This window comes from Dasypus novemcinctus, chromosome 9 (assembly GCF_030445035.2).
Source record: "Dasypus novemcinctus isolate mDasNov1 chromosome 9, mDasNov1.1.hap2, whole genome shotgun sequence".
NCBI lineage: Eukaryota > Metazoa > Chordata > Mammalia > Cingulata > Dasypodidae > Dasypus > Dasypus novemcinctus.
Window position 1 is genome coordinate 66,380,186 of NC_080681.1, and position 23,223 is coordinate 66,403,408.

Sequence of the window (23,223 nt, forward strand, 5' to 3'; positions counted from 1 at the left end):
CATAGTACCTTTCCATTCATTCCTTCTCTTCCCACCCTATCCCACAAGAGTGGCTCCTGGGGCAATGTTTCCACTGTATGATCCTAAATCCAGGCTATGATCGCCAGGAGTAGATGCCTCAACAAAGCTGGGCCAATCATATTTTCTCTCCTAGGAATCTGGAATTAAGACCTGAAGTATACAAGTGAGGTTCAGTTAGCCCTGGGACCAGGAAGACAGGTCATCTTGGGAGCTGTGGGCAGGGACAGTTGATCATAGAATTGTGACAGACAATCAGATGGTGCATGAGAATACACCAGAGCCAAGTCGGATCCAACCCTGCATCATTTGTACATCTCTAAGAGTCGTGACCCCGATGGACAGGAAGAATCTGAAAGAATTCAGAATAGAATCAAGGAAAAAATAGGCTAGATGAATCTTCTCAAGTGGGTGGAGGTTCCAGACTCATCAGACTTGACAGTTAGGGAACATGGGCTGTGGGAAAAAGTCACTTATGTCTCCCTATGGGCACAGTGTTCTGGACTGTGGAGTCACTCCACACCCAGATCGCAAGCTGCCAAGCATCCCAGCCAGCTGGCAATGTCACCCCCAATTCAATTGGAAAGGTAACTTCTAATTGTGTAGGGTGAGAGAATGTTTTATAAGTGGGTCTTTTGAAACCTAGGAAGATCTAGAAGTAAGTAGAGATGATGATGAAAATCAAAATCATAGTATAGAGATTTTAATTGAATGAAACTTAGAGAATTAATACTTCTGTAAGTTTGGGAAAAGCTATGAATATTTGGTATTTTAAGTACTTTAACTTAAAGTACAAGATTTAGGATATTAGCTTATCTAACTGATTAGCTTTGTGATTTCAATTTAAAATGTACATTTGAGTAACTTATTTAGACTTGTGATTTTAAGTTAAAGGGGGTAAGAAATTTTTATCAAAATTATAAACATTATTAGAACACTTAAGAAAACTTTGAATGTACCGTATTTATAAGTTTAATTTATTAGATCCAAACTGTATCAGCATGATTAAGAGACAGGACTCTCAGATCAGACTATCAAGATCTGAACCCCATCTCCACCAGTCATTAGCTGTGTGACCCTGGACAAATTAACCCTTTTTTCCCTTATCCAGAAAAATGAAGATAATGGCAGCCCCCTACCTTATTTGTTTTTGTAGTGACTAAATGAGGTAATATACACAAGTTCTAAAACCAGGGCTGGTATAGTACACCTTATGCAAGGATCTGCTGTGGTAGATGGATGCCCTAACCACTGGGCCAAGTCCACTTCCCTCTTTTTAAGTTCTTTAATTGACTAAGAAGCAAAACTTTCAAAGTATTCAAGTTGTTCTCATATAGTCTAATAGTGCTGGGCACACTCCTTGCGCGTGGGGCTCCCCTACGCGGGGGACACTCCTACGTGGCTCAGCACTCTTTGAACGCATCAGCACTACACGTGGGCCAGCTCCATATGAGTCAAGGAGGCCCGGGGTTTGAACGGTGGACCTCCCATGTGGTAGACGGACGCCCTAACCACTGGGCCAAGTCCCCCGCCACAGGAGTATGGTTAAATGAGTTTTTAAATAAGATCATCAAAACCAAAACAATAACCTTACACTGGCAGCCGGGTCAGTAGAGGGAAAAATAATGAGGCCGAGATGAAGAGAAAAGAGACAAGGAAGTGGCTGCCTGGGCTCCCTCCTGTCTCAGGCTGTGGTGAGTGAGGCTGGGCTGCCCGTCCGACCTCTGACTTGGGGGGGGGGGGAGATTCATTAGCCTCATGGAACAGTCCTCTTGGTGGCTCACTGAAGTATGACTGGGCTTTTGTCACCTACACCTCTTCACGTGCTGACCAGGGCCCTGAAGTGCCGAGTCCCCTTTGCCAGCTCTGCCTGGAGCTCTACTGGCTAAGAGGAAACCTCCTCCCTTCTCCCTTGAGCCTCAGTCAATGGCAAGAAGACAGGCAGAGTACATTTTACCAAGCTTGGGCAAAGTACTTAACCTTTTCATGCCTCCATTTCCTTGTCTATAAAATGGGTATTAAAAATAATATCCACCAGATAGGTTTGTTGTATCAGGATACAGTGAGTTGAGAGATACAAAGTGCTTAAAACAGTGCCTTACACAAGTTGTTAATTCTTCTTACCACCCTAAATCTGAAATTATGAAGGTGTGTTTCATGCCTTTGTATTGGGAAAGCCATTTTAATTGTGTTAGGAAATGTCCTTGAAAGAAAACACGAAATCACATTAAACCACGATGAGGCTATAAAATCAGAATTACCAGGGCTGGATGGCTCAGAGCTGTACAAAAGCCAAGGTTCAAAAAGACTCCTGAGGAAAGCAGATGTGGCTCAAGCAACTGAGCTCCCACCTTACCACACGGGAGGTCCCAGGTTCAGTTTCCAGTGCCTTCCAAAGAAGACGAGCAAATAGTGAGATGATGTGATGGGCAGGTGCGGCAAGCTGATGCAACAAGACGATGCAACAAGGAGACCCAAAGAAGAAAGACAAAGAGAGACACAAGACAGCAGGAAGCTGAGGTGGCTTAAGCGATTGAGTGCCCCTCCCCCACATGGGAAGTCCCAGGTTCGGTTTCCAGTGCCTCCTACAGAGAGAGCACACAGCAAATGGGCACAGAGAGCAGACAGCAAGTGCAAACAATGGGGGTGGGGATAAATAAATAAAATGAATCTTAAAAAAAAAAAAAGACCTCTGAGAGAAGCAGATGTGGCTCAACCAGTTGGGCGCCTACCTACCACACGGGAGGTCCAAGTTTTGGGTCCTGAGGGCGTCCTAAAGAAAATGAGCAAATGCCGCACCTGCCGCAACCAGCCACAATGAGCTAGACACTGCAACCAGCCCAAACGAGCTACACACCTCACCTGCCCAAACAAGCTAGATGCCACAAGCCAGCAGACACACAGCCTGCAGGGAGCAGATGTGGCTCAGGCCATTGGGCACTTGTCTCCCATGTGGGAGGTCCTGCGTTGGATTCCCGGTACCTCCTAGAAAAGACGAGCAGACAGACAAGGGAACCATGATGGATGGGGGTAAATAAAATAAATAAATCTTAAAAAAGAAATAATGGCAAGACTTCCAGGAAGACAACAGTATAGGAAGATGCAGGGCTTACTCCTCTTCTAAAAAAAGACCCATGAGGCAGATTTTGAAGTAAAAACAAATGAAACAGCTGCCTCAGAACATGTATATTCTTTTGCGACCATGGGTCTGTTGTCCATCCCTTTACCCATCTATCTTTCCAATATTTACTTTATATAAATTGACTGAATGATTGCATTCATTTCATTCGACACTATGCACCACAGAAAGGTAAAGAATTCAAGCTGTCAAGAAGCTTTTGGTCTAGAAGGAGAGACAGGTAAGTCAACATATCATTATAAATGAATAAAAGGTGCTAAGCTGGGAGCTTGGATGGGGATCCTGGGAGCCCAGAGGAGAGAGAGAGAAGCTGGGGAAGGTGTTTACCACCACCGCAAATGCCATTCTTTAATCACATGGCTAAATCTAAAAACAGGGAAGCAGATTTGGCTCAATGGATACAGCATCCGCCTACCACATGGGAGGCCCAGGGTTCAAACCCAGGGCCTCCTGACCCATGTGGTGACTTGGCCCACATGCAGTGCTGATGCATGCAAGGAGTGCAGTGCCAAGTAGGGGTATCCCCCGTGTAGGGGAGCCCCACGCACAAGGAGTGCGCCCCATAGGGAGAGCCGCCCCGTGCAAAAAAAGTGCAGCCTGCCCAGGAGTGGTGCCGCACACATGGAGAGTTGACTCAGCGAGATGATGCAACAAAAAGAGACACAGATTCCCGGTGCCACTGACAAGAATACAAACGGATACAGAAGAACACATAGTGAATGGACACAGAAAGCAGACAACGGGGGTGGGGGGGAGAAAGGGAGAGAAATAAAATGAAAAATAAAAACAATCTCCTCAATCTGAAGTTGCAAGGGCTTAATGCACATGTAATTTTTTATTAAAAATTACCAATACTCAACCATTTTGACCATAAAAATGGTAATTTTATATGATTCAGTCTAATATGTACTTTTATCATGTTTGCTTTTTGGAGCATTCTCAAACAATTTTTCATTTAAATCCCTTAGGACTATTCACCTGGAGCTAAACTAATAATTTCTCATATTCTGGCTGTTACCAGTAGATATATATTTTAATTCCTTGGTAAAAAAAAAACTAAAGAATTGCTTTATTTTCAAATTATTCCTGGTTATATGTTTCCCTCTTGTGGTTGGAAACAGAAAAACAAGTGAGTTTTACCACAGTCTCACAAGGGGTCGCCCTAACTGGCTCAAGCCTCACTGACTCCCACTCAGAGCTGCTGAATCGAAGAACTCCAGGTGGCCCGGGTTGCCTGGAGTACAGCGCGAATAGGTACACCTTTGGAGTTTTGTGGCAGCGGTACTTGTCACTCCATCCAATGATTAAAATGTGGAAGGGTTTCTGGGCTTTTAAGAGAGGAGCAGAATGGTAAAGTTGTTCCCTGTTCATTTCATCATTCAGGACTTTTCCAATTATGTGATCTGGACCACCCAGGATGCCCAGCTGTACAGGAAGCGATTGAAGGAGGCCACCAAGAGGAGACATTCTTTCCTGTTAAATGGGGATAGTTAAACCTCCCTTGAAAGGTTCTGAAAGTAAAATGAAGAAAGGCATGTAAAGTGCCTATCACACTGCCTGGCCAAGTAGTAGCCACTCAGTTAATGTTACCCAAACTACCAACCTCTGAAAATAGAAGTACTGATAAGGACTGACCACACCCTCTAACACATCCCCTAATCTCTAAAGCAGGTGAGCCCAGCTGGAGAGGATGGAGTCTGTGGCTTGGTCTGTGTGATAAATATTTATTCAACATTGACCACAGGTTAGGCACATGGGGAGTGGAGGGGAGAAGAAGGAAGGGGATCTAAAGCTGTATCAAGCACAGTTGCTGCTCTAAGCAGAGGGCTTTGGAATCAGACGGACTTGGATCTGACTCCTGGCTTTGTCACGAACTAGCTTTGTGTGGCCTTTCTGGCCTCAGTTTCCTTACATGTAAAATAGAGACAATGACACCTGCTTAAAAGGTTATTGTATGGTAGGAGATAAGCACAGCAGGTCATCATGGCCCAGGCAGTATTTCATTAATATAAGCACTAATTCACTTAATCCTCGCAACAACCCTATGAAGTCAACACTAGCATTCTCAACCTGCATCTTATGGTTGAGGCAACTGAGGATGCAGAGGTTATGGCATATGCCCCACACCTAAAAGCTGGCCCGTGGAGGGGTGGGTTTTGAACCTGGATGAGCTGACAGGAGAGACCACACTCCTTACCACCATGCTGTAATATGTAGCCCTTTACATAATACGTAGCAAATCAATGGCAAATACTCCATAAACAAGAGCTTTTAAAGGAACAATCTAAAAAAAGAAAAAAAAAGCGGGCATTTCCTCCACTCCCTCCAAACCATTTGTGGGAAGACCTGGGACGAATGGGGGCTCAATGGGGTGTAGGCAGCAGCAAAGCACTCTTTTCATTAAGCCTCAAGTGATAACTAAGCTTGAGGGGAAAAAAATGGGCCTTAACATATAAGCACGGGTCAACCTAAGACCCAGTCCAAGAATTATCATCTGATCCCCAGAGAAAGGGAGAATCTTAGAGACTTAGATCAGCAAGCCTAAAAGGCTATTTATAAGGGGCACTGATAGCATGTATTTGAAAGCGGGTCACGGTATTTGTTCAATAACACATTAAGGAGCAATCAGTTTGCTGAGGCTATATCTTACTTACTTCCTTTAACCAGCAGGTTACAGGGCATGCAACACCGTGCATGACCTAATGTCTTCATCAGGGTAAGCCTGTCAATTTGGTCTGATTGATCTAAATCCACATTGTACAAAGAATGTTCAGTAAGTTAAATTACTCATTTACAGATGCAAAAAATTATCAAAAAGAATAGACATGCAGTGTGGCTATTGTTTCCTACATATTCACTCCAGTGTCTCTGCCATGACTCCTTTTTCTTATTTTCTTTGGTCTCCATCTCCCTCTAATTCACCACTTTTCTATCCCACACTGAAGTTCACTTTCTGATATGAGTGCTAGGAAGAGCTCTCTGTCTCTTTTCCTATAAGTATACACTATACACTTTGAAAGTACAAGCTTTTGGCCTCAACCTCTATTTCCTTTGCTATTGCAGTTTCTAGTTTTATTCCTAATTGTTGTTCACAAATCTGGATATAAAAGAAAACTTCAGTAGCTAAGGACCTGTGTGGTGGTAACCCAGTCATTGGTTGCCTTGCTTTCCCACCTCCCTTCTAGCAAAGAAGGAGTTAATAAAAGGTTTGAGGGTCCCTGGGCTATTGGTCTAGATAATTCCATTTAAAATGTCCATCTTGAGGATTTCAGCAAAGCTTGAATCCCAACTCTTGACACTTTTTAGTATCTTGGTGATCTTGGGCAAGTTACTTAACTTCATGTGGTGGTTTAAACGTGTATGTACCCCAGAAAAACAGGTTCTTAATTTAATTCATTCCTGTGGATGTGAGCCCAATGTATGAAGGACCTTTTGATGAGGTCTTAATCCTATGACTGGAGTCCTACCTAAACAGAATGAAATTCACAAACAGAGAGAGAACACCTCAGGAAGCAAGAAGCTGAATATCAACAGAAACTGGAAGAGAAGGGAGAGACCAGGAGATGCCACCATGTGTCTTCCCATGTGACAAACTAAAGACCAAGCATTGCCAGCGGCCAGCCCAGAACACCAGTCTTCAGGGAGAAAGCACTGGCTTCATGATGCTTGATTTGGACATTCTCGTAGCTTCCAAACCATAAGCTAATAAATTCTCACTGTTTAAGCTGAACCATTGCATGGTATTTGCTTCAGCAACCAAGGGAAACAGAACTATTTCCTAAGTCCTGTTTTAAAGTTTAAGGCTGGGGTGTTATTTCTCTGAAGGGCACCCTATTTTGCATGGGCAGCTCCCTCAGCAGAGACTGTCTTCCCATCCCTCTGTCTTCACTTTTTCCTGGCTTCCTTTTTTTTTTTTTTTTAAAGATTTGTTTGTTTGTTTGTTTGTTTATATCTCCCACCCTTACCCCCCCTTGCGGCTTGTTTGCTGTCTGCTCTGTGTCCATTTGCTGCATGTTTTCTGTGTCTGCTTGTCTTCCTTTGTTGGGGCATCTTGCTGTGCCAGCTCGTCATGGGGCATGGGCCATCAGCCCTCCACAGGGTGCAGCCAACTTGCCTTCACAAGGAGGTCCTGGGATGCAAACCCAGGGCCTCCCATATGGTAGACGGAAGCCCAATCAATTGGGCCATAGCCACTTCCCTCCTGGATTCCTTTTAATCATCCTTCAAAGCTTGGCTCAAATACCATCTTCCCTGGGAATCCTCCTCTGACCATCCCTCCATGCTCTCGGCCTTATGCACCCAATGGCACACTTCCCATACTCTACTGTAATGCCCACTCTACAGGGCAGGGACCAATGACAAATGCACAGCACAGAATTGAGCAATGAGAAAATGCTCAGTGAATGTTTGCAGGATGGAAGGCACCCTTCATATGAAGGAAAGGTTCCTGGAGCAAGCAGATTCAGCCAATCACCTTTTAGAACTACCACCCTAAAGCCCTGTTAAGTAGACCTGGTGATATGCAAACACCAAATGCTGTGACCTGTACTCCAGTGACCCAGGGAAATTTTTGCTTACTTTTAGGCTGGCTGCTGTGTTCTTTTTAAGATAAAAATAACTGATTATCAGGCTAGTGACATATTACTGAAAATCGAAAATTTTGTAGAACAGGTTTTTTGTTTTGTTTTGTTTGTTTTTTTGCTTAGGCCCTATGCATGAAAGACTTATTCTCTAAAAGAAAGACATTTCTTGTTTGAAACTCATAGGCAAACTGGTGTGGAGCGTCTTGATAGGTCATTGGGAAAGCTGAGAAGAGAAATGAAAACTGAGAAGGCAGGAGCTGGATGCGGAACTGTTGGCAAGGAGAAGTTTAACGTGCCCACCAAAACCTCCATCTGCACAGTGTAGCAACTGCTTGTAATGACTATGTGTAAGACATTATGTTAGGTAACTTCCTATGCATTATCTTATTATTTCCTTAAACACCCCTCTGGGGCACATTATTTTCATTTCACAAATGAGTAAAGAAAAAGTGGTCAAGCAATTTGCCTAAGATTAAACAGCTTATAAATAGCATATCCAGGAATCAAACTCCAGTCAGACACCAAAGGTTATACTTCAACAAATTTCTAACATAAAAGAAGTAATGTTGATATTCCACAAAGCTCCTCAAAATGGCATCATACCTGTACTTTTGTGGTTCTTCTTTAGCACATCTGGGCTGTGGATTTTGAGAAATGCTAGATAAAATCACATGGAGAGATTTGTTTTGGCAGAAGGCTTAAATTAGCCTAGTGAGGTGACTTTCCCACAGCATAAGTGGAATTTCAAAAACAACCTAATAACTCACATTTGTATTGCACCTTAGAGTTCCCGAAATCTTTGCATGCATATTATTTCATTTAATTCTCCTAATAACCCTGTGATATAGCAGATGTTAGAATCAATCTTGTTTACAGCTGAGCTTCAAATAAGTTAAGCAGAACATATATATTGTAAAACTGAGATTTGAACCAAAGTCTTCAACTCCTACCAACCACTGCAAACTAAAAGAATTCCATAAATTTCAGAAAGTAATCAAGTGGCCTGTCTTCCCTTTTGGCATTATGTCAGAGGGAATCTACAGAAGCACTGAGGACAATAGAATGTTGAAGCCTTATTGTCAATTACCATTATTATACTTTTAAATAGGGCAGCAGAGGTATTAGCTATATGCATTGAACTAGCAGCTGCGCTCTGACCCCTCATTTCACCCTCAGCTAATGCCTCCCTGACTCCTCTTTATCTTTTTGCTCTTGCCTCAAAAATCACCCCATCCTTGCGAAGCAGACTTGGCCCAGTGGTTAGGGCATCCGTCTACTACACGGGAGGTCCGCGGTTCAAACCCCAGGCCTCCTTGACCCATGTGGAGCTGGCCCATGCACAGTGCTGATGTGCGCAAGGAGTGCCCTGCCACACAGGGGTGTCCCACACGTAGGGGAGCCCCATGCACAAGGAGTGCGCCCTGTAAGGAGAGCCGCCCAGCACAAAAGAAAGTGCAGCCTGCCCAGGAATGGTGCCGCACACACAGAGAGCTGACACAACAAGATGATACAATAAAAAAAAAGAAACATAGATTCCCGTGCTGCTGACAACAGAAGTGGAAAAGACGAACACGCAGCAAAATGGACACAGAGATCAGACAACAGGGGGGTTGGGGGAGAAGGGGAGAGAAATAAATAAAAAATAAATCTTGAAAAAAAAAAAGAGACAGATAAGAAGACACAGAGAAGACCATGTGACAATGGGGGCAAAGATTGGACTGATGCAGCCACAAGCCAAGGAATGGCTGAAAACAACAGAAGCCAGAAGAAGGAAGCAAGGATTTTCCCCTGGAGCCTTCAGGAGTATGCCCCTGCCAACACCTTGATTTCAAACTTCTGGGCCCTAGAACTGTGGAAGAGTACATTTTTTCTACTGTGTTAAGTCATTCAGTTTTTGTAATACTTTGTCACAGCAGCCACAGGAAACTAATACATTAGTATTCACACCATGTTTTTGTAACTATCCACAGATATGCCTGTCTTCTCTGCAAGCATTAACAGTTTAAGAAAAGGACCTTGTCTTACTCATCTTCTTATCCCCAATCACCTCGCACAATGCCTGGGACACAAAGAGTGCTCTTAACACTTTTGAATGAGCAAATCCATGCATCCCAGGAGATTTACTGCAATGCCAGCATAAATTTCTTGCAGGTCCCATCTATGGCATCACATTGGCTTAGACTAGGTAACCATTCCACGGATCTACCTGAAATATCCACTCCCACTCTGGTGCACAACTCACACCAAGTGAAGGTCCCAAATCAATGGGTATGCAACTGAAATTTATAGTAACTGTGATCAAATCCAAGGGATAATATTGTAGACAAAGACGGGATAGGACATCCAAGGGGTGAGGGTGGTGGCAGACTCAATAGAACCTTTCCTGGGCCCATCTCCTTGTCCCCTCCCTCTGTACTCCTATGTTCTCAGTATTTGGAATCATCATAATAATTGTTCAGAACCACAGAACTATAAGCTTCAGTGTACTGAGCACTTACAATGTCAGGCACTATGATAAGTGCTTCACACTCTCCTCCTAGGACAGGGTCTGTCTGTTGGCCAACTGCCTGCTTGTTTCTTCACAACCTTCCCACTGTGTACAACTCCTAAATGCCTTAAGCAAAGCAGGATTAGATGTTCACCAGAACGGGAGAGAACTGTACTCCCAGGCCACCACAGTAGACTGCAGAAAGAAAGCAGAATGCCAGAATCTCCCACAGCCTAAACTGCTTCCCAAGATCCTCTCTTCAGACCAGTATGCTCAAACGGCACAAAATATTGCAACTAATTTTAAATGGTTACGCTAGAGTATGTTCAGCTCAGTTAGTGCTATCGCCTTCAAAACAAGCACCTTGGGAAGCAACATATTTATTCAAACAATAGCATTTCTGGAACTCTATTTTGGGGAGAACAGTCTGTGGCACTTTCTTTGAAAGTCCTCAGTCGTAACAAATTTCATCCTTTGAGAATAGATTTGAACTTTGAAAAGAGACAAGAATTGGTTGGAGCTTTGTCTAATGAATAAAGTGGGTGATCAAACCTTGCTATATCATTTTAGGTGAAAGATGAGGCATGACTATAAAATAATGTGACCAGTTTTCCTAGGTGACCCATAAGCTAACTTGCTGAAAAGTGATTCCCGTAGAGGAGTTTCGAGATGCTTTGAGCACTAGAGACATCACTAGAATAAGTGTACAGTTCCCAGAGTGGCAATTTGGCAAGGTACAATACTAATTTGGATATATAAGTTCAAGTATTTTTGTAAAAAAAAGTAATCTGATTGCTTACACATATGAAGATAAAGAAGCTATGAAGCTATTCTCCTGAAGAAATTTCTCTTCCTTTTTTTTTTTTTCTTTTTTTCCCTTTTGACTGCCTAATTTGTTTTGGATGGAGTCTGCTGAGAAAAATAGGCTTCTCTCCTGCAGAAAGTCTCTGCTGGCCACACTCCCTCCCACCCTGACCCCAGGCTGGGCAGGTGCCCCTGCTGAGCTCCCACAACCATCTCTTTTTCCTTGAATATTAGCTCTTATTATACCAGGTGATAATTGTCTGTTTATGTGTCAGTCATGCCCACTCAAAGGGAGGCTCCTTGAGAATGGGATCTCATTGGCTCTGTACCTACAATAACCAGGACAGTGGGGACAGACACATCAGACACTAAGTCCAACACTCTTGATACACAAATCCTTTACCTTTGCTTTTTGAGTTTCCAGGGCTTCTCTTCCTAAATATAACTTCCTATTCTGGCAACCAAAACTGGACAGTCAGTCTGTGTAAAAGCCCACATACAAATTTAGAGACCACAAGCAGATTAGTGGTGACTAATTAGTGGTTGCTGTTAATGGGGGATAAAAATACTCTAAAATTAGATTTGGTGATAGTGGTGCAATTCTGTGGATGTACTAAAAAACAATGAGTAGTGAACTTTAAATGGGTGAACTGTATGGTATATGAATATATAGATAAATGAGGGTGTTTTTGTTCGTTTTTAAATAGCATTCCATGAGAACGTATGTGGCTTGGTCTCTTTCTAAGTTGGTGGTTAGGATAAATGACAGCCAAGGTCTCTTCCAAAAATCTAGCTACCTATATAATAAAACTAAGTTTCTATCTTGTCTCCATAGCTCTATCATTTGAAATTGGCTGAGTGATTTTCACCAAACTTGAAAATTCTCTCCTTTATTTTGCTTGATAGAACCCTCAGAGTTTAGTTTGACACATGGCAACCTCTGAGAAGAAGTGTGCCTTCCTTTCTCTTTTTTCCCTTCCTGTGGACTGGAATGGAGATATGGTGGTAGTCAACCATACTGGACTAAGCAAATGACAATACCACCCTAGGGAAGACTAAGCAACAAACCTGGGTCTTTTGACATAATGGGTCATAAAACAGTTCTATTACTATAAACTTCTATTTTGTTTAAGCAACTAATTTTGGGACCCTGTTATAGGTAGCCAAACCTGTATTTTAATAAGAAAATGTGGTATTCTGTACCAAAACATCTAAAATATATGACACTGGTATTTATTTATTTATTATTGTCATGGCATGCTACCTATGATACCTTAAAAGGCAGATCACTGACCAACTAAACCTGTAGCTCCTAATTGTTTGGGAGGATTCAGAACTCTGGTGTTATTTTCTACTTATTGCCACAACACAGAAAGGAGTGTAGGCTAGGGCTAGCCAGCCTACAGGCAGGAATGGAGATGGCTACAGGTCTGCTAAGAGAAGTTTTCTTTGACTGTGGTCTACAAACTAAGTTGCCCAAGTCCAGTAATTTATGGCACTGCAGAGTTTAAAATGCCAACTTTTTGTTTACTCCTACAAGAAGCATCAGGCTTAGTAGAATAAAAGGCTATGGCCTCAAGTTTGTCCCAGGATTCTCTGCCAGACAACTGAAACAAATTCACCAACAATAATCAACTTAAGGATGCTGCCTTCTTACCCAAGCCTATAATTTCCTATTATTTCAAGGCAGTCATCAGCTATAGAGAAATCAGGGAGAGGAGAGCACAGAGACCAGTAAATAAAACTCTGCTTTAGGCTTCTTAACTCTATGTAGATGAGAAATTTCACTGTGCTTACCAGCACACAGAAATGGTCAGAATACACCAAAAGCTTACTAAGTTTTCATGAGAACTATATAGCCAAAAAAACCATAAATCTGGCAAAGGCATTCCTTGCTCTCCTAGTCCCAAACTTTCATCAGCAAGAAGCAGGTTGCAAAAACTGTGTAGCCCCAAAAGGCCTTCAGTGGCTTGTCCCTGTTATCCCCTTGTAAGTGAGCATGTAGGATAGCGAATAAGAGAGCTCCTCCTGGAAGGCAGAATCAGGGCACCCAGGACTAGGGCCAACTCCCCTGCCAGGGACTGTGCATTCCCTGTCAGGAGAATGTGAACACTACTACAGTGACTACTGTGTGTTCCCAGCCTTTCCTTTCTTAGTGGACGTTCTTATCGTAAACATTTTGTTCTAATCAGCTAATATATATAGTGCATGTTTGCCACATGGGGGAAGTGGGAAGGAAGCTAAGCTGTCTTTAAACTTATTGGATGCTGAACCATAAGAAACCACATATGGACCCGATGGAGAGAACTGTGCATCACCCAGAGTTCATGGACTCTGAATTGACAAGGTAAATGGAAGGAATTTGGAGTGTCTCCCAGGGGGAGGGGAGAATGTTTTAGGAATTGGGATAAGAATGGGCATGGTTGTCTACATAGCCAAAGAGACAAGCTATGGCAGAGATTTCTAGTAGTTCTTCTCTTTATTAAAGAACTAGAACCACTTGTTTTTAGCTGGTCATATGACATCCCAATATAAAGTTGACATTCTCAGCCTCTCTTGAAGGAATGTGTGGCCAAGTGACTAAGATCTAGCCATTGGGTTATGAGCAGGAATGAGGTGTGCAGTGTCCAGACTGCATAAAGGGGAAAAGCTCTGCTCCCTCATCTGTCTCCTCACTCACTGGTGGATGTGGCTGGGGGGTGGGGGAGAGACATCTCCAACCAGGCAGGCAAAGGCAACACCCTCAAGATGGCAGAGCAACAAGACTGAAGGAGACAAGGTTCCCAAACCACGAATCCATCATATTAGTCCTAGCTCTTCCACTAGAGAAACTTCTATCTTGTTTAATGCACTGTTATTTGGGTCTCTGTTACAACAGTGGGACCTATATAATTGTATAAAGTATTTGGTTTAAAATATAGGCTACGAGGTGTACCTGGAATTCACTTTGGGGCTACTAGGGAGGTACTTCTGGAAATCATCTTCTAGAGCAGCTAAAACTGAGCTACAACAGGAAGACCAAGCCTTGTCAGGGAAAACTACCAGAGTGTTCAAATACAGGCCAAGTAGAAAGCCACTAGGATAGATTGCTTCAAATTGCACTGAGTTATGATTGAGATGCTTCTCATGTGTGCAGCACTCAGTAGCAGCAGACATTAGCTGTGGAGTCACATCATACAAGCATTTATCTTGCACAAATTTAACTATATATATATATAACTGACAGGGAGAAGGAGTTGAAAGAGATTTAAACAGCATGGGCAATTCTGCCACCATTTCACTCAATGAGTACATGCCCTCAAAGTATGAGCATCTTACTGTGTTGAGTGTGATTCTGGTATTTAAAAACAAATATTGTGTTGCACATCTTAACTTCCAATATACTTGCTGAAGAGATTTTAAAGTTCTTGACTGTAGTCGTGTCGTCTTCCACCCTAATTCTAGAAATGATCCCACATTAAGATGTTGTCGCAGTGTGGGCTCGCCCGGAGGGCCGCTGCAGGGGCGGTGTGGGCTTGGGCGGAGGGCTGCAACACATGGAGGGGCCTTCCGAGAAGGCGCTCCGGGGCCAGCAAGGTGCGGAGGACGCGCGGTAGGAAGAAGACTACTGAGGAGACCAGGATCTGTGCGCAAGTCTGATCTATTCAGGAAGTACAGCGGTTAATATAGGGCGAAGACGGGGGAGGGGCAGGGGGCGTGGCCCGGGGGCGGCAGACGGCTGATAGGTTGGTGCAGGGGTGCATCACTGGTTGCGGGCAGAAGACGGGGTAGCCAGGGTTCTCGGCGGCAGCGAGGCGGGGCTGTCATGGCGCGGTGGTGGCCCTCGGGGGAGAGGCGGGGTTAGGCCACCAAGGGGGAAGCGGGCGCAGCTGGGCAGAGGGGCGGGCAGTACGCCCGAACCCCAAGCGGTGACGCCCGTTCCCGCCACCCGGGTCCGACTCGCACTGGCGCCTGGAGACGAGCCAACCCTTGCTGTCGCCGCGCTCCCACACGGTGCCACCCTATAAGATGTGACTCCCTTATGTTAACTGCATGATAGCAACTAATCCCATTGATCCCAGGGAGGCAAGCTGGTCCTAGAATTATATTCTACTGGCTCAGTTTCCATTATTTCATGTGGACCATCAAAGAAGAAAAACAATCATGCCTTGCCATGGATTTTGCCTCCTCTTACAATATGATTCCATAAACAGGTTTCAGTTCAGTTCAAATATGAGAAAAGTGGCCTCAAACCAAGTTGCAAGGTCTGCCCACTTCCCCACCCCGAATGCTTACTTACAGCTTAAAACTTCACCCAAGACTGACAGTGTTACCATACACTTCCAGACGGAATCTGGTATTTGGAACACAGTCTATGTTTTCTACTGTAACATCACACATTCTAGGAACAGTGAAGGCAGCCCCCAGTCTCTTTTCCTGACTCTGTGACAGTGTTCCTTGGACATCTGAAAGGTGTTTTTTCTTTTTCTTTTAAAGGAGGTACCAGGTACCAGGGATTGAACCCCAAACCTCATACATGGAAGACAAGCACTCAACCACTGAGCTATATCCACTCCCCATCTCTCTCTTTTTTTTTAAAGACTTTTTATTTATTTCTCTCCCCTTCCCCCCGCCCCCATTGTCTGCTCTCTGTGTCCATTTGCTGTGTGTTCTTCTGTGTCCGCTTGCATTCTTGTCAGCGGCACCGGGAATCTGTGTCTCTTTGTTGCGTCACTTTGCTGCATCAGCTCTCTGTGTGTGTGGCGCCATGAGTAGACTACATTTTCTTTGTGTGGGGCAGCGCTTCTTATGGGGTGCACTCCTTGCACTTGGGCTTCCCTACACAGGAGACACCTCTGTGTGGCACGGCACTCCTTGCGCACATCAGTACCGCACGTGGGCCAGCTCACCACATGGGTCAGGAAGCCCTGGGTTTGAACCGCAGACCTCCCATGTGGTAGATGGACACTGTATCAGTTGAGCCAAATCTGCTTCCCTCCCCACCTCTCTTTTAAGAGGAAATGAAGCAATGAATGTGGAATTACCTTGTAAAATGTAAAATATGAGATGTGTTTTTAGAGTATTAGAATTCAGGATAAGTTTATAATACAATCACATTTTATTTGTAAAATACTATATGTAAAACTTCACAGTATACTGGGGCTCTTGTTACTATGAAAGTTTTTATTACATTTGTTTATTTGAACATAATTTTACAATGTTAAATCATTAAATATGTTTAGCCTTTAACCTTAACTCTTCTCTCTGCCTAGAAGTCTTTTCACAGATATCTGCGCAGCACAATCTTCCCTTCAGTTATTTATCATCTGTTTCCTGCCACTAGAAGGTAAGCTCCATGAGAGTAGGAACAGTGATATATTCCCAACTTCCTAGAACAGAGCCTGGCATATAATAGGTGTTCAATAATATTTTATTGAATTACTGAATTACTCTACCCAAGACAATACATCACTGTTACCTTTCTAATCTTGTTTACCAAAAAAAAATTATGTGAGAGAAAATATTTGGAAAATAAGGGTTTACTATCCAGAATTTATAAGGACATCCTACAACTCAAAAGCCAATTTAAAAAAAGACTTGAGGGAAGCAGACTTGGCCCAGTGGTTAGGGCATCCATCTACCCGATGGGAGGTCCGCAGTTCAAACCCCAGGCCTCCTTGACCCATGTGGAGCTGGCCCATGCACAGAGCTGATGCACACAAGGAGTGCCGTGCCATGCAGGAGTGTCCCCCGTGTAGGGGAGCCCCACGCACAAGGAGTGTGCCCCATAAGGAGAGCCGCCCAGCGCGAAAGAAAGTGCAGCCTGCCCAGGAATGGTGCCACACACACGGAGAGCTGACACAACAAGATGACACAACAAAAAGAGACTCACAGAGATCTGACATAACAAGATAATGCAATAAAGAGAGACACAGATTCCCATGCCGCTGACAACAACAGAAGCGGACAAAGAAGATGACGCAGCAAGTAGACACAGAGAACAGACAACTGGGGGGTAGAAATAAATAAATAAATCTTTAAAAAAATAAAAAAATAAAAAAGACTTGAATTGATATTTCTGCAAAGAAGAAATACAAATGGCCAAAAAGTACATGAAAATGGCAATGTCATTAGCCATCAGGGAAATGCAAATTAACAAAATGAAATTCCATTTCACATCCACTAGAATGGTGACTATTAAAAAAGTGGAAAATTATAAGCATTGGAGAGGATATGGAGGAATAGGAACACCCCTTCACTGTTAGTGGGAATGTAAAATGGTGCAGCTGCTGTAGAAAACAGCTGGGCAGTTCCTCAGAAAGTTACGTATGGTAAAGAATTACCACATGACCCAGCAATCCCACTTCCATATATATTACCCAGAAGAATTGAAAGGACTCAAACACATACTTGCAATCAGTGTTCATTGTGGCATTATTCACAATTGCCAAAAGGTAGAAGCTATCCAAGTGCCCGTCAGCTGATGAATGGATAAATAAAATGTGATATATACATAAAATAGAATATTATTCAGCCATGAAAAGAACAAAGTTCTGATACATATAGCAACATGGCTGAACCTTGAAGACATGCTGAGTAAAATAAGCCACACAAAAAACGACAAATACTGTATTATCTCGCCGAGATAAAATAATTAGAATAAGCAAATTCATAGAGTCAGAAACTAGAATACACTTTATCAGGGGCTGGGGTGGGGTAGGGAAGGGGCAGTTAATACTTAATTAGTACAGAATTTCTGTTTGGGGTGATGGAAAAGTTTTGGTAAAGGATGGTTGTGATGGTAGCAAACACTGTGAACATAATTAACAGTGCTGAAATATATATCCGAATTGGTTCAAAGGAGAAAATGTTAGATTTTACACTAGAATAAAAATTCAAACAGAAAGTCCATGGAAGTGCACAACACAATGAACCCTAAGTTAAACAACCTTGGACTAGAGTTAATAGCACAATTATAGGGGCGGTGGACTTGGCCCAGTGGATAGGGCGTCCGTCTACCACATGGGAGGTCCACGGTTCAAATCCCGGGCCTCCTTGACCCGTGTGGAGCTGGTCCATGTGCAGTGCTAATGCGCACAAGGAGTGCCCTGCCACGTAGGGGTGCCCCCCCGCATAGGGAAGTCCCATGCGCAAGAAGTGTAAGGAGAGCCGTCCAGCACGAAAGAAAGTGCAGCCTGCCCAGGTATGGTGCCGCACACACGGAGAACTGACACAACAAGATGACGCAACCAAAAGAAACACAGATTCCTGTGCTGCTGACAACAACAGAAGCAGACAAAGAAGACGCAGCAAATAGACACAGAGAAGAGCCAACCAATTGGGGGAGGGGAGGGGGGAGAAATAAATAAATCTTAAAAAAAAAAGTACAATTATAAAACTGTGTTTTCATCAGTTGTAACACTGTATCACACCAGTGCAAGGTGTTAATATTAATAATAAGGAAATATATGGAAATCTGGTATTTTATGCATGATTGTTCTGCAAACTCATAACTTTTCTAGTTTTCTGTGTACGAGTCCATTGGATCCTTGGTTAGATTTATTCCTAGAGATTTGATTCTTTTTGTTGCTATTGTAAATGGAATTTTTTACTTGATTTCTTCATCTGATTGCTCATTGCTAATATATATAAATGTCTGCCCCTTTGCTGAATTCATTTACAAGTTCTTGGAGTTTTGTTGAGATTTTTTTCAGGATTTTCTGTAGATTGGATCATGTCCTCTGAAAAAAAGGGAAAGTTTCCCTTCTCCCTTTCCAATTTGAATGCCTTTTATTTCTTTTTCTTGCCTAACTGCTCTAGCCAGAATTTCTAGTACAATGTTGAATAATAGTGGTGACATTGGGCATTCTTGTCTGGTTCCTGCTCTTAAGGTCTTTCACCATTAAGTATGATTTTTAGCTGTCCATTTTTTCATGTTGAGGAAATTTCCTTCTATTCCTAGTTCTGTAAGTAAACAGTTATTAAGAGGGTATGCTGGATTTTCCCACATGTACTTTCTGCATCAACTGAGATGATCGTGTGTTGTTGTTTTCTTCTTTCCCTGTGTTAATGTAGGGTATTACATTAATTCATTTTCTTATGTTGAACCACCCTTACATACCTGGAATAAATCCTACTTGGTTATACTGTATAATTGCCAAGTACTTTTAAATATGTTGCTTCATTTAATCATCACAATAATCTCTGAGGGTATATTATCATTCCTAATTTTTATAGATGAAAAAAATGTTTAAAAGTATCAGAAATTAATTTGCCCAAGATAGCAGCCCCCACCTTATTATTTTTTTCTTTCTGCCATCTGACAAATCCATCTTGGGAGCTCCAAATCATCCTTTTAAGACTCAGTTCAGCTATCTCCTCTGTGAAGCCTTCCTCATCTGTCTTCTCCTTCCAAGTACAGCCCTCCATGCTTTTGTTCCTCAATACCTGGCAAGTGCCTGCTATTGTTTATCTTTGTTACCTCCCCTTTTAGATTATGTGTTTCCTGAGGGGAGGGATACTTTGTACCCCAAGTGCTAAGCACAATGCCCAAAATAAAGTAAGCACATAATAAATGTTTGATGAGAATAAATTTATTGGTTGGCAAAAACATATTGGCTAATTTACCTTAAGGGACTGAAATACAAAGATGACTCACAATTTGGGACAAATGAACAACAGAGTCATTGAATGCTTTGTTGTGCTAGGTATTGTGGCTACAGATAAAATGCAGGCCCTGTCTTAAAGAAGTTTACTCTCTAGTGGGGAATTTTTTTTCTTTTCTTTTTCCTGTCAAAATCTTTGGGCTATGTTGTATTTTTGGGTCTTGTCACTGATTCCAGACATAATAATTCAAAGAAAATATCTACTGACAGATATACACATGCTCACTGATAATTTTCAAACATTTTGTGACACATTGTGACAATCTTGGGTTACCTGAACCACACATATGTAAACAGATAATTTCAACAGAATTTGATTATTCTAGGAGTATCCATGGGAAAGAAGTATGTAACGGGGGAAGGAAAGGGCTGGGGAGGGTTGTCACGGAAAGCTTTTTGAAGATGTTATCTGAACTGAATCACATCAGATGAGAAGGAGTAGCCTATTTAAATTCCTGATGAGGAGAGAGAGAGAACAAAACCAGAGAGCAGTGAGCAAAGGACAGAAACCTAGGAATCAGATGGGGTGTGCATGGGGCAAGTAGTCCACGAAGATCTTTCAAAAAAACGGTAGGATGAATCAGGAAAGAGTGATCAATGCAAGGAAACTGACAGTTTTAAAGCATGCAACAAAATCAGCAGTGCCAAATGCAGCAAGACATCAAGTAAGGTAAGGCCTAAAAAGTGTTAAATGGATTTAGCCACCAGAGAGTTATTACCAACTCTGGCCAGGGTAATTTTTGTGGCATGGTGGAGTAGGCAGAAGCCAGACTGCAGTGAGGTGGTGAGTGAATGGGGGTAAAAGATCAGACAGTGAAGACAGGTGACTTTTCCAATCTTGGTTAAAAGGGGGAAGAGCAATAGGGCAGTAGCTAAAAAGCAATGAGGAGTCAAGAGCATATCCTGAGTCTTACTAATTCATTCCTCCCCACCCCACACTATTCCCAAATGGACAACTTTCTATTTGGACCCTAAAATTCCCCCTACGCTGTAAGCTCTTTTAGGGCAAAGCATGTATCTGAATCATCTTTTTATTGCACACATTACCCTGTCCATGGAATAGGTTCAGTATTGGTTGAATGAATGAATGAAATGCAAATTCAGCTCAGGCATTAACAGAGAAAGGAAGAGATCCCTCGGGGTAAAGGTATAGTTTGTTCTTATTTCATAGAAATTTGTAGTTGTTTGAAAATTTAGGGGCATAGAGAAAACAAATCCAGGAAACCTTTCCTCATTGATACTTACAAATGTTTCACCCAGTGAGGCAGATGTAGATAGGGCTCAGTTTAGATTCTGGAGACTACTGAATATAGATCTTTAGACTGAAGGGTCCCTTCATTCCTTGAAATTACCACTCTACTTCTGGTAAATTATTTAACATACCTAAGCTTCAGTTTTCTCACCAGCAACTAGAAGTTGCCTATAACAGCATTACCTCATAGGAGGGCATGAGATACAGCAAGTAAGTGCTTATCATGGTGCTTGGCAAAATGGCATTCAATGAGTAGAGGTTAATAAATTAATATTAATAACATACTACTAGAATGCATTTAAAATAATTGTAAAGGGAATAAGTTCGACTTGGATATAAGTTATGTGACTTCTTTTAAATATAGAAATAAACTTTGCTATTTAGAATTCATTAGAAAATATTTTATAAAAGTGAGTGAATAATCAGCCACAATATACCAATTTTGTAAATTCCCATTTTCTTACGTTTACAGATAAATCTATTTTGAAGCTTCACCTGTCTGATGGACCTGCCCAGTTAATCCAAATTAACATTCCTTAGCAGGGGTTGGAAAAAAGGCGTTGCATTAATTTCCTGCTCTGCCAGGACAGCTTGCATAAGAGTGTCCTGCGGTATGTTCTTTCAGTTCTAACGAAAATTCAGCTCTAGGCCCCTTCGTGGAACATATCCTGGAAAAATAAAGAAAAAACAAAAAAACAAAAAAAACCACCACGGGCTAAACAACTAGCCTTTTCCAAAGCCTGTTTCCCAGAAACAAGGCCGCGCAAAGGCAGGAGCTTTGTCCCAGCTCAAACCTGGGTGCACCCTCCTCCTCAGATCTGCTGGCCCGATCCGCCAAGCTGTGGGTGCCCCAAGGCGTCGGGTTCCCAGCCAGCAGGAAGCGCCAGTCGCAGACGAGAATAGCAGACCGCCGGGCGGGAGGCGAGGGGGTTCTGAGCAAGACGGCGACCGCCTAACCTTTCCCGGCTAAGGCGACAGCACAGCGCTGAAACCATATCTTCAGAGACTGGAAAGGTTAATGTAAATGTCAGAGGTCTCGGGAGGGGAGGCGCAGGAGGCGGAGAGTCGACCCACCAAGGTCAAGGGTGGCTTCCTACCCCTCGCCTCCCCACCTCAGGTAGTCAGGGGGACAGTCTGCGGGGTCTCGGGCCCGCTGCCCCCCACACCGCGACCTCCACCGCACCTCCAGGCGGGGAAGTGCGAGCGCAGAGCTGGAGGGGAGGCGGAGACTCCCCGGGCCGCGCACGGAAGTGGCGGGGCCGGCGAGGCAGGAGGCGGGCGAGGGCCCGCACGGCGCGCACGGCGCGCACGGCCCCGCACCCTGGCGCACGCCCCCGCACCCTGGCGCACGCCGCCGAGCGCCGGCGCGTCCTTACCCCGTTGGCAGCAGCGATGCGGACGATGAGCTGGATGGCCTCCTTCATGTAGAACCTGCCGTCCCCGCCCACCACCAGCGTGGCCTCCTGCCGCAGCGCCGGCTCCACGGTGGAGATGATACTCTGGATGAAATTCTCCGCGTAGTTGGCGCTGCTCTGGAACACCTTCACCCGCTTCCTCAGCCCGCTCGTACCCGGCTTCTGGTCCGGGTACGCCTGGGTCTTGACGGTCACAGTCTTCACCATGGTGGCGACTCGCTGCCTGGGGCCGGAGCGGACTCTGTACACCGGAGGGCGGCCGGGACCGGGGCGGCAGCTGCTCTGGGACGGGTCGAGGGCGCGGACGGCTGGGGGTAACGTCAGCACCCTCGTCGGTCCTCCTCCTTAAAGAGACAGGGCACGAGGCGCCCCCTCGCGCGGCCGGCCCACCTCGCTGCAGGCCTGGGAGGCAGGGGCGAGGGGAGCGTCCCTCTCCAGGCCTCTAGTGGAATGGGTGGGGCCTCTCTGATTTATCCTTCCCCTCGCCAGCCAACTCACTATAAAGCGAAATCGGCAACTCCTCCCCTAAATGGAGGGGACCGAGCTTGGGGTCGAGAGCCTGGAAGGGCTTGAGGCAGGTGGAAAAAAATAACCGCGTATAATGATTTTCTGTGGTTTTGCTAATGTCTCGTGTGTGAATAATTTTCTGGGACTCTCTTCTGGGGGATAGAAATGCCACCCTCAGCTAGATTTCATGACTCTTTTGTTTCTGTTCACTCTCCAGGTATATGGTCATTAATATTAGAAAAAGGAGTCAGTTCCAAAGTTTAATTGGACTTATTACTTTCCATGTGTTTACTGATGGACCACACACTTACTTTCATTTGGTGAGAGTTCCTATACAAATACTATGATTTATTGAATGCTATGCTTCTAATC

The 23,223-nt window shown here is 43.8% G+C and overlaps 1 protein-coding gene across 1 annotated transcript in view; it reads right to left on the reverse strand.

Moving 5' to 3' along the window:
• PGM1 (phosphoglucomutase 1) overlaps nucleotides 1-22,840 on the reverse strand; it is a 60,862-nt gene extending 38,022 nt beyond the window's left edge. Inside the window, exon 1 of the mRNA XM_004448928.4 lies at nucleotides 22,306-22,840. Coding sequence (XP_004448985.1) covers nucleotides 22,306-22,551 — 246 coding nt within the window. The 5' untranslated portion in view covers nucleotides 22,552-22,840. The remainder of the gene's footprint in view (nucleotides 1-22,305) is intronic.
• Nucleotides 22,841-23,223: the final 383 nt, after the last annotated feature.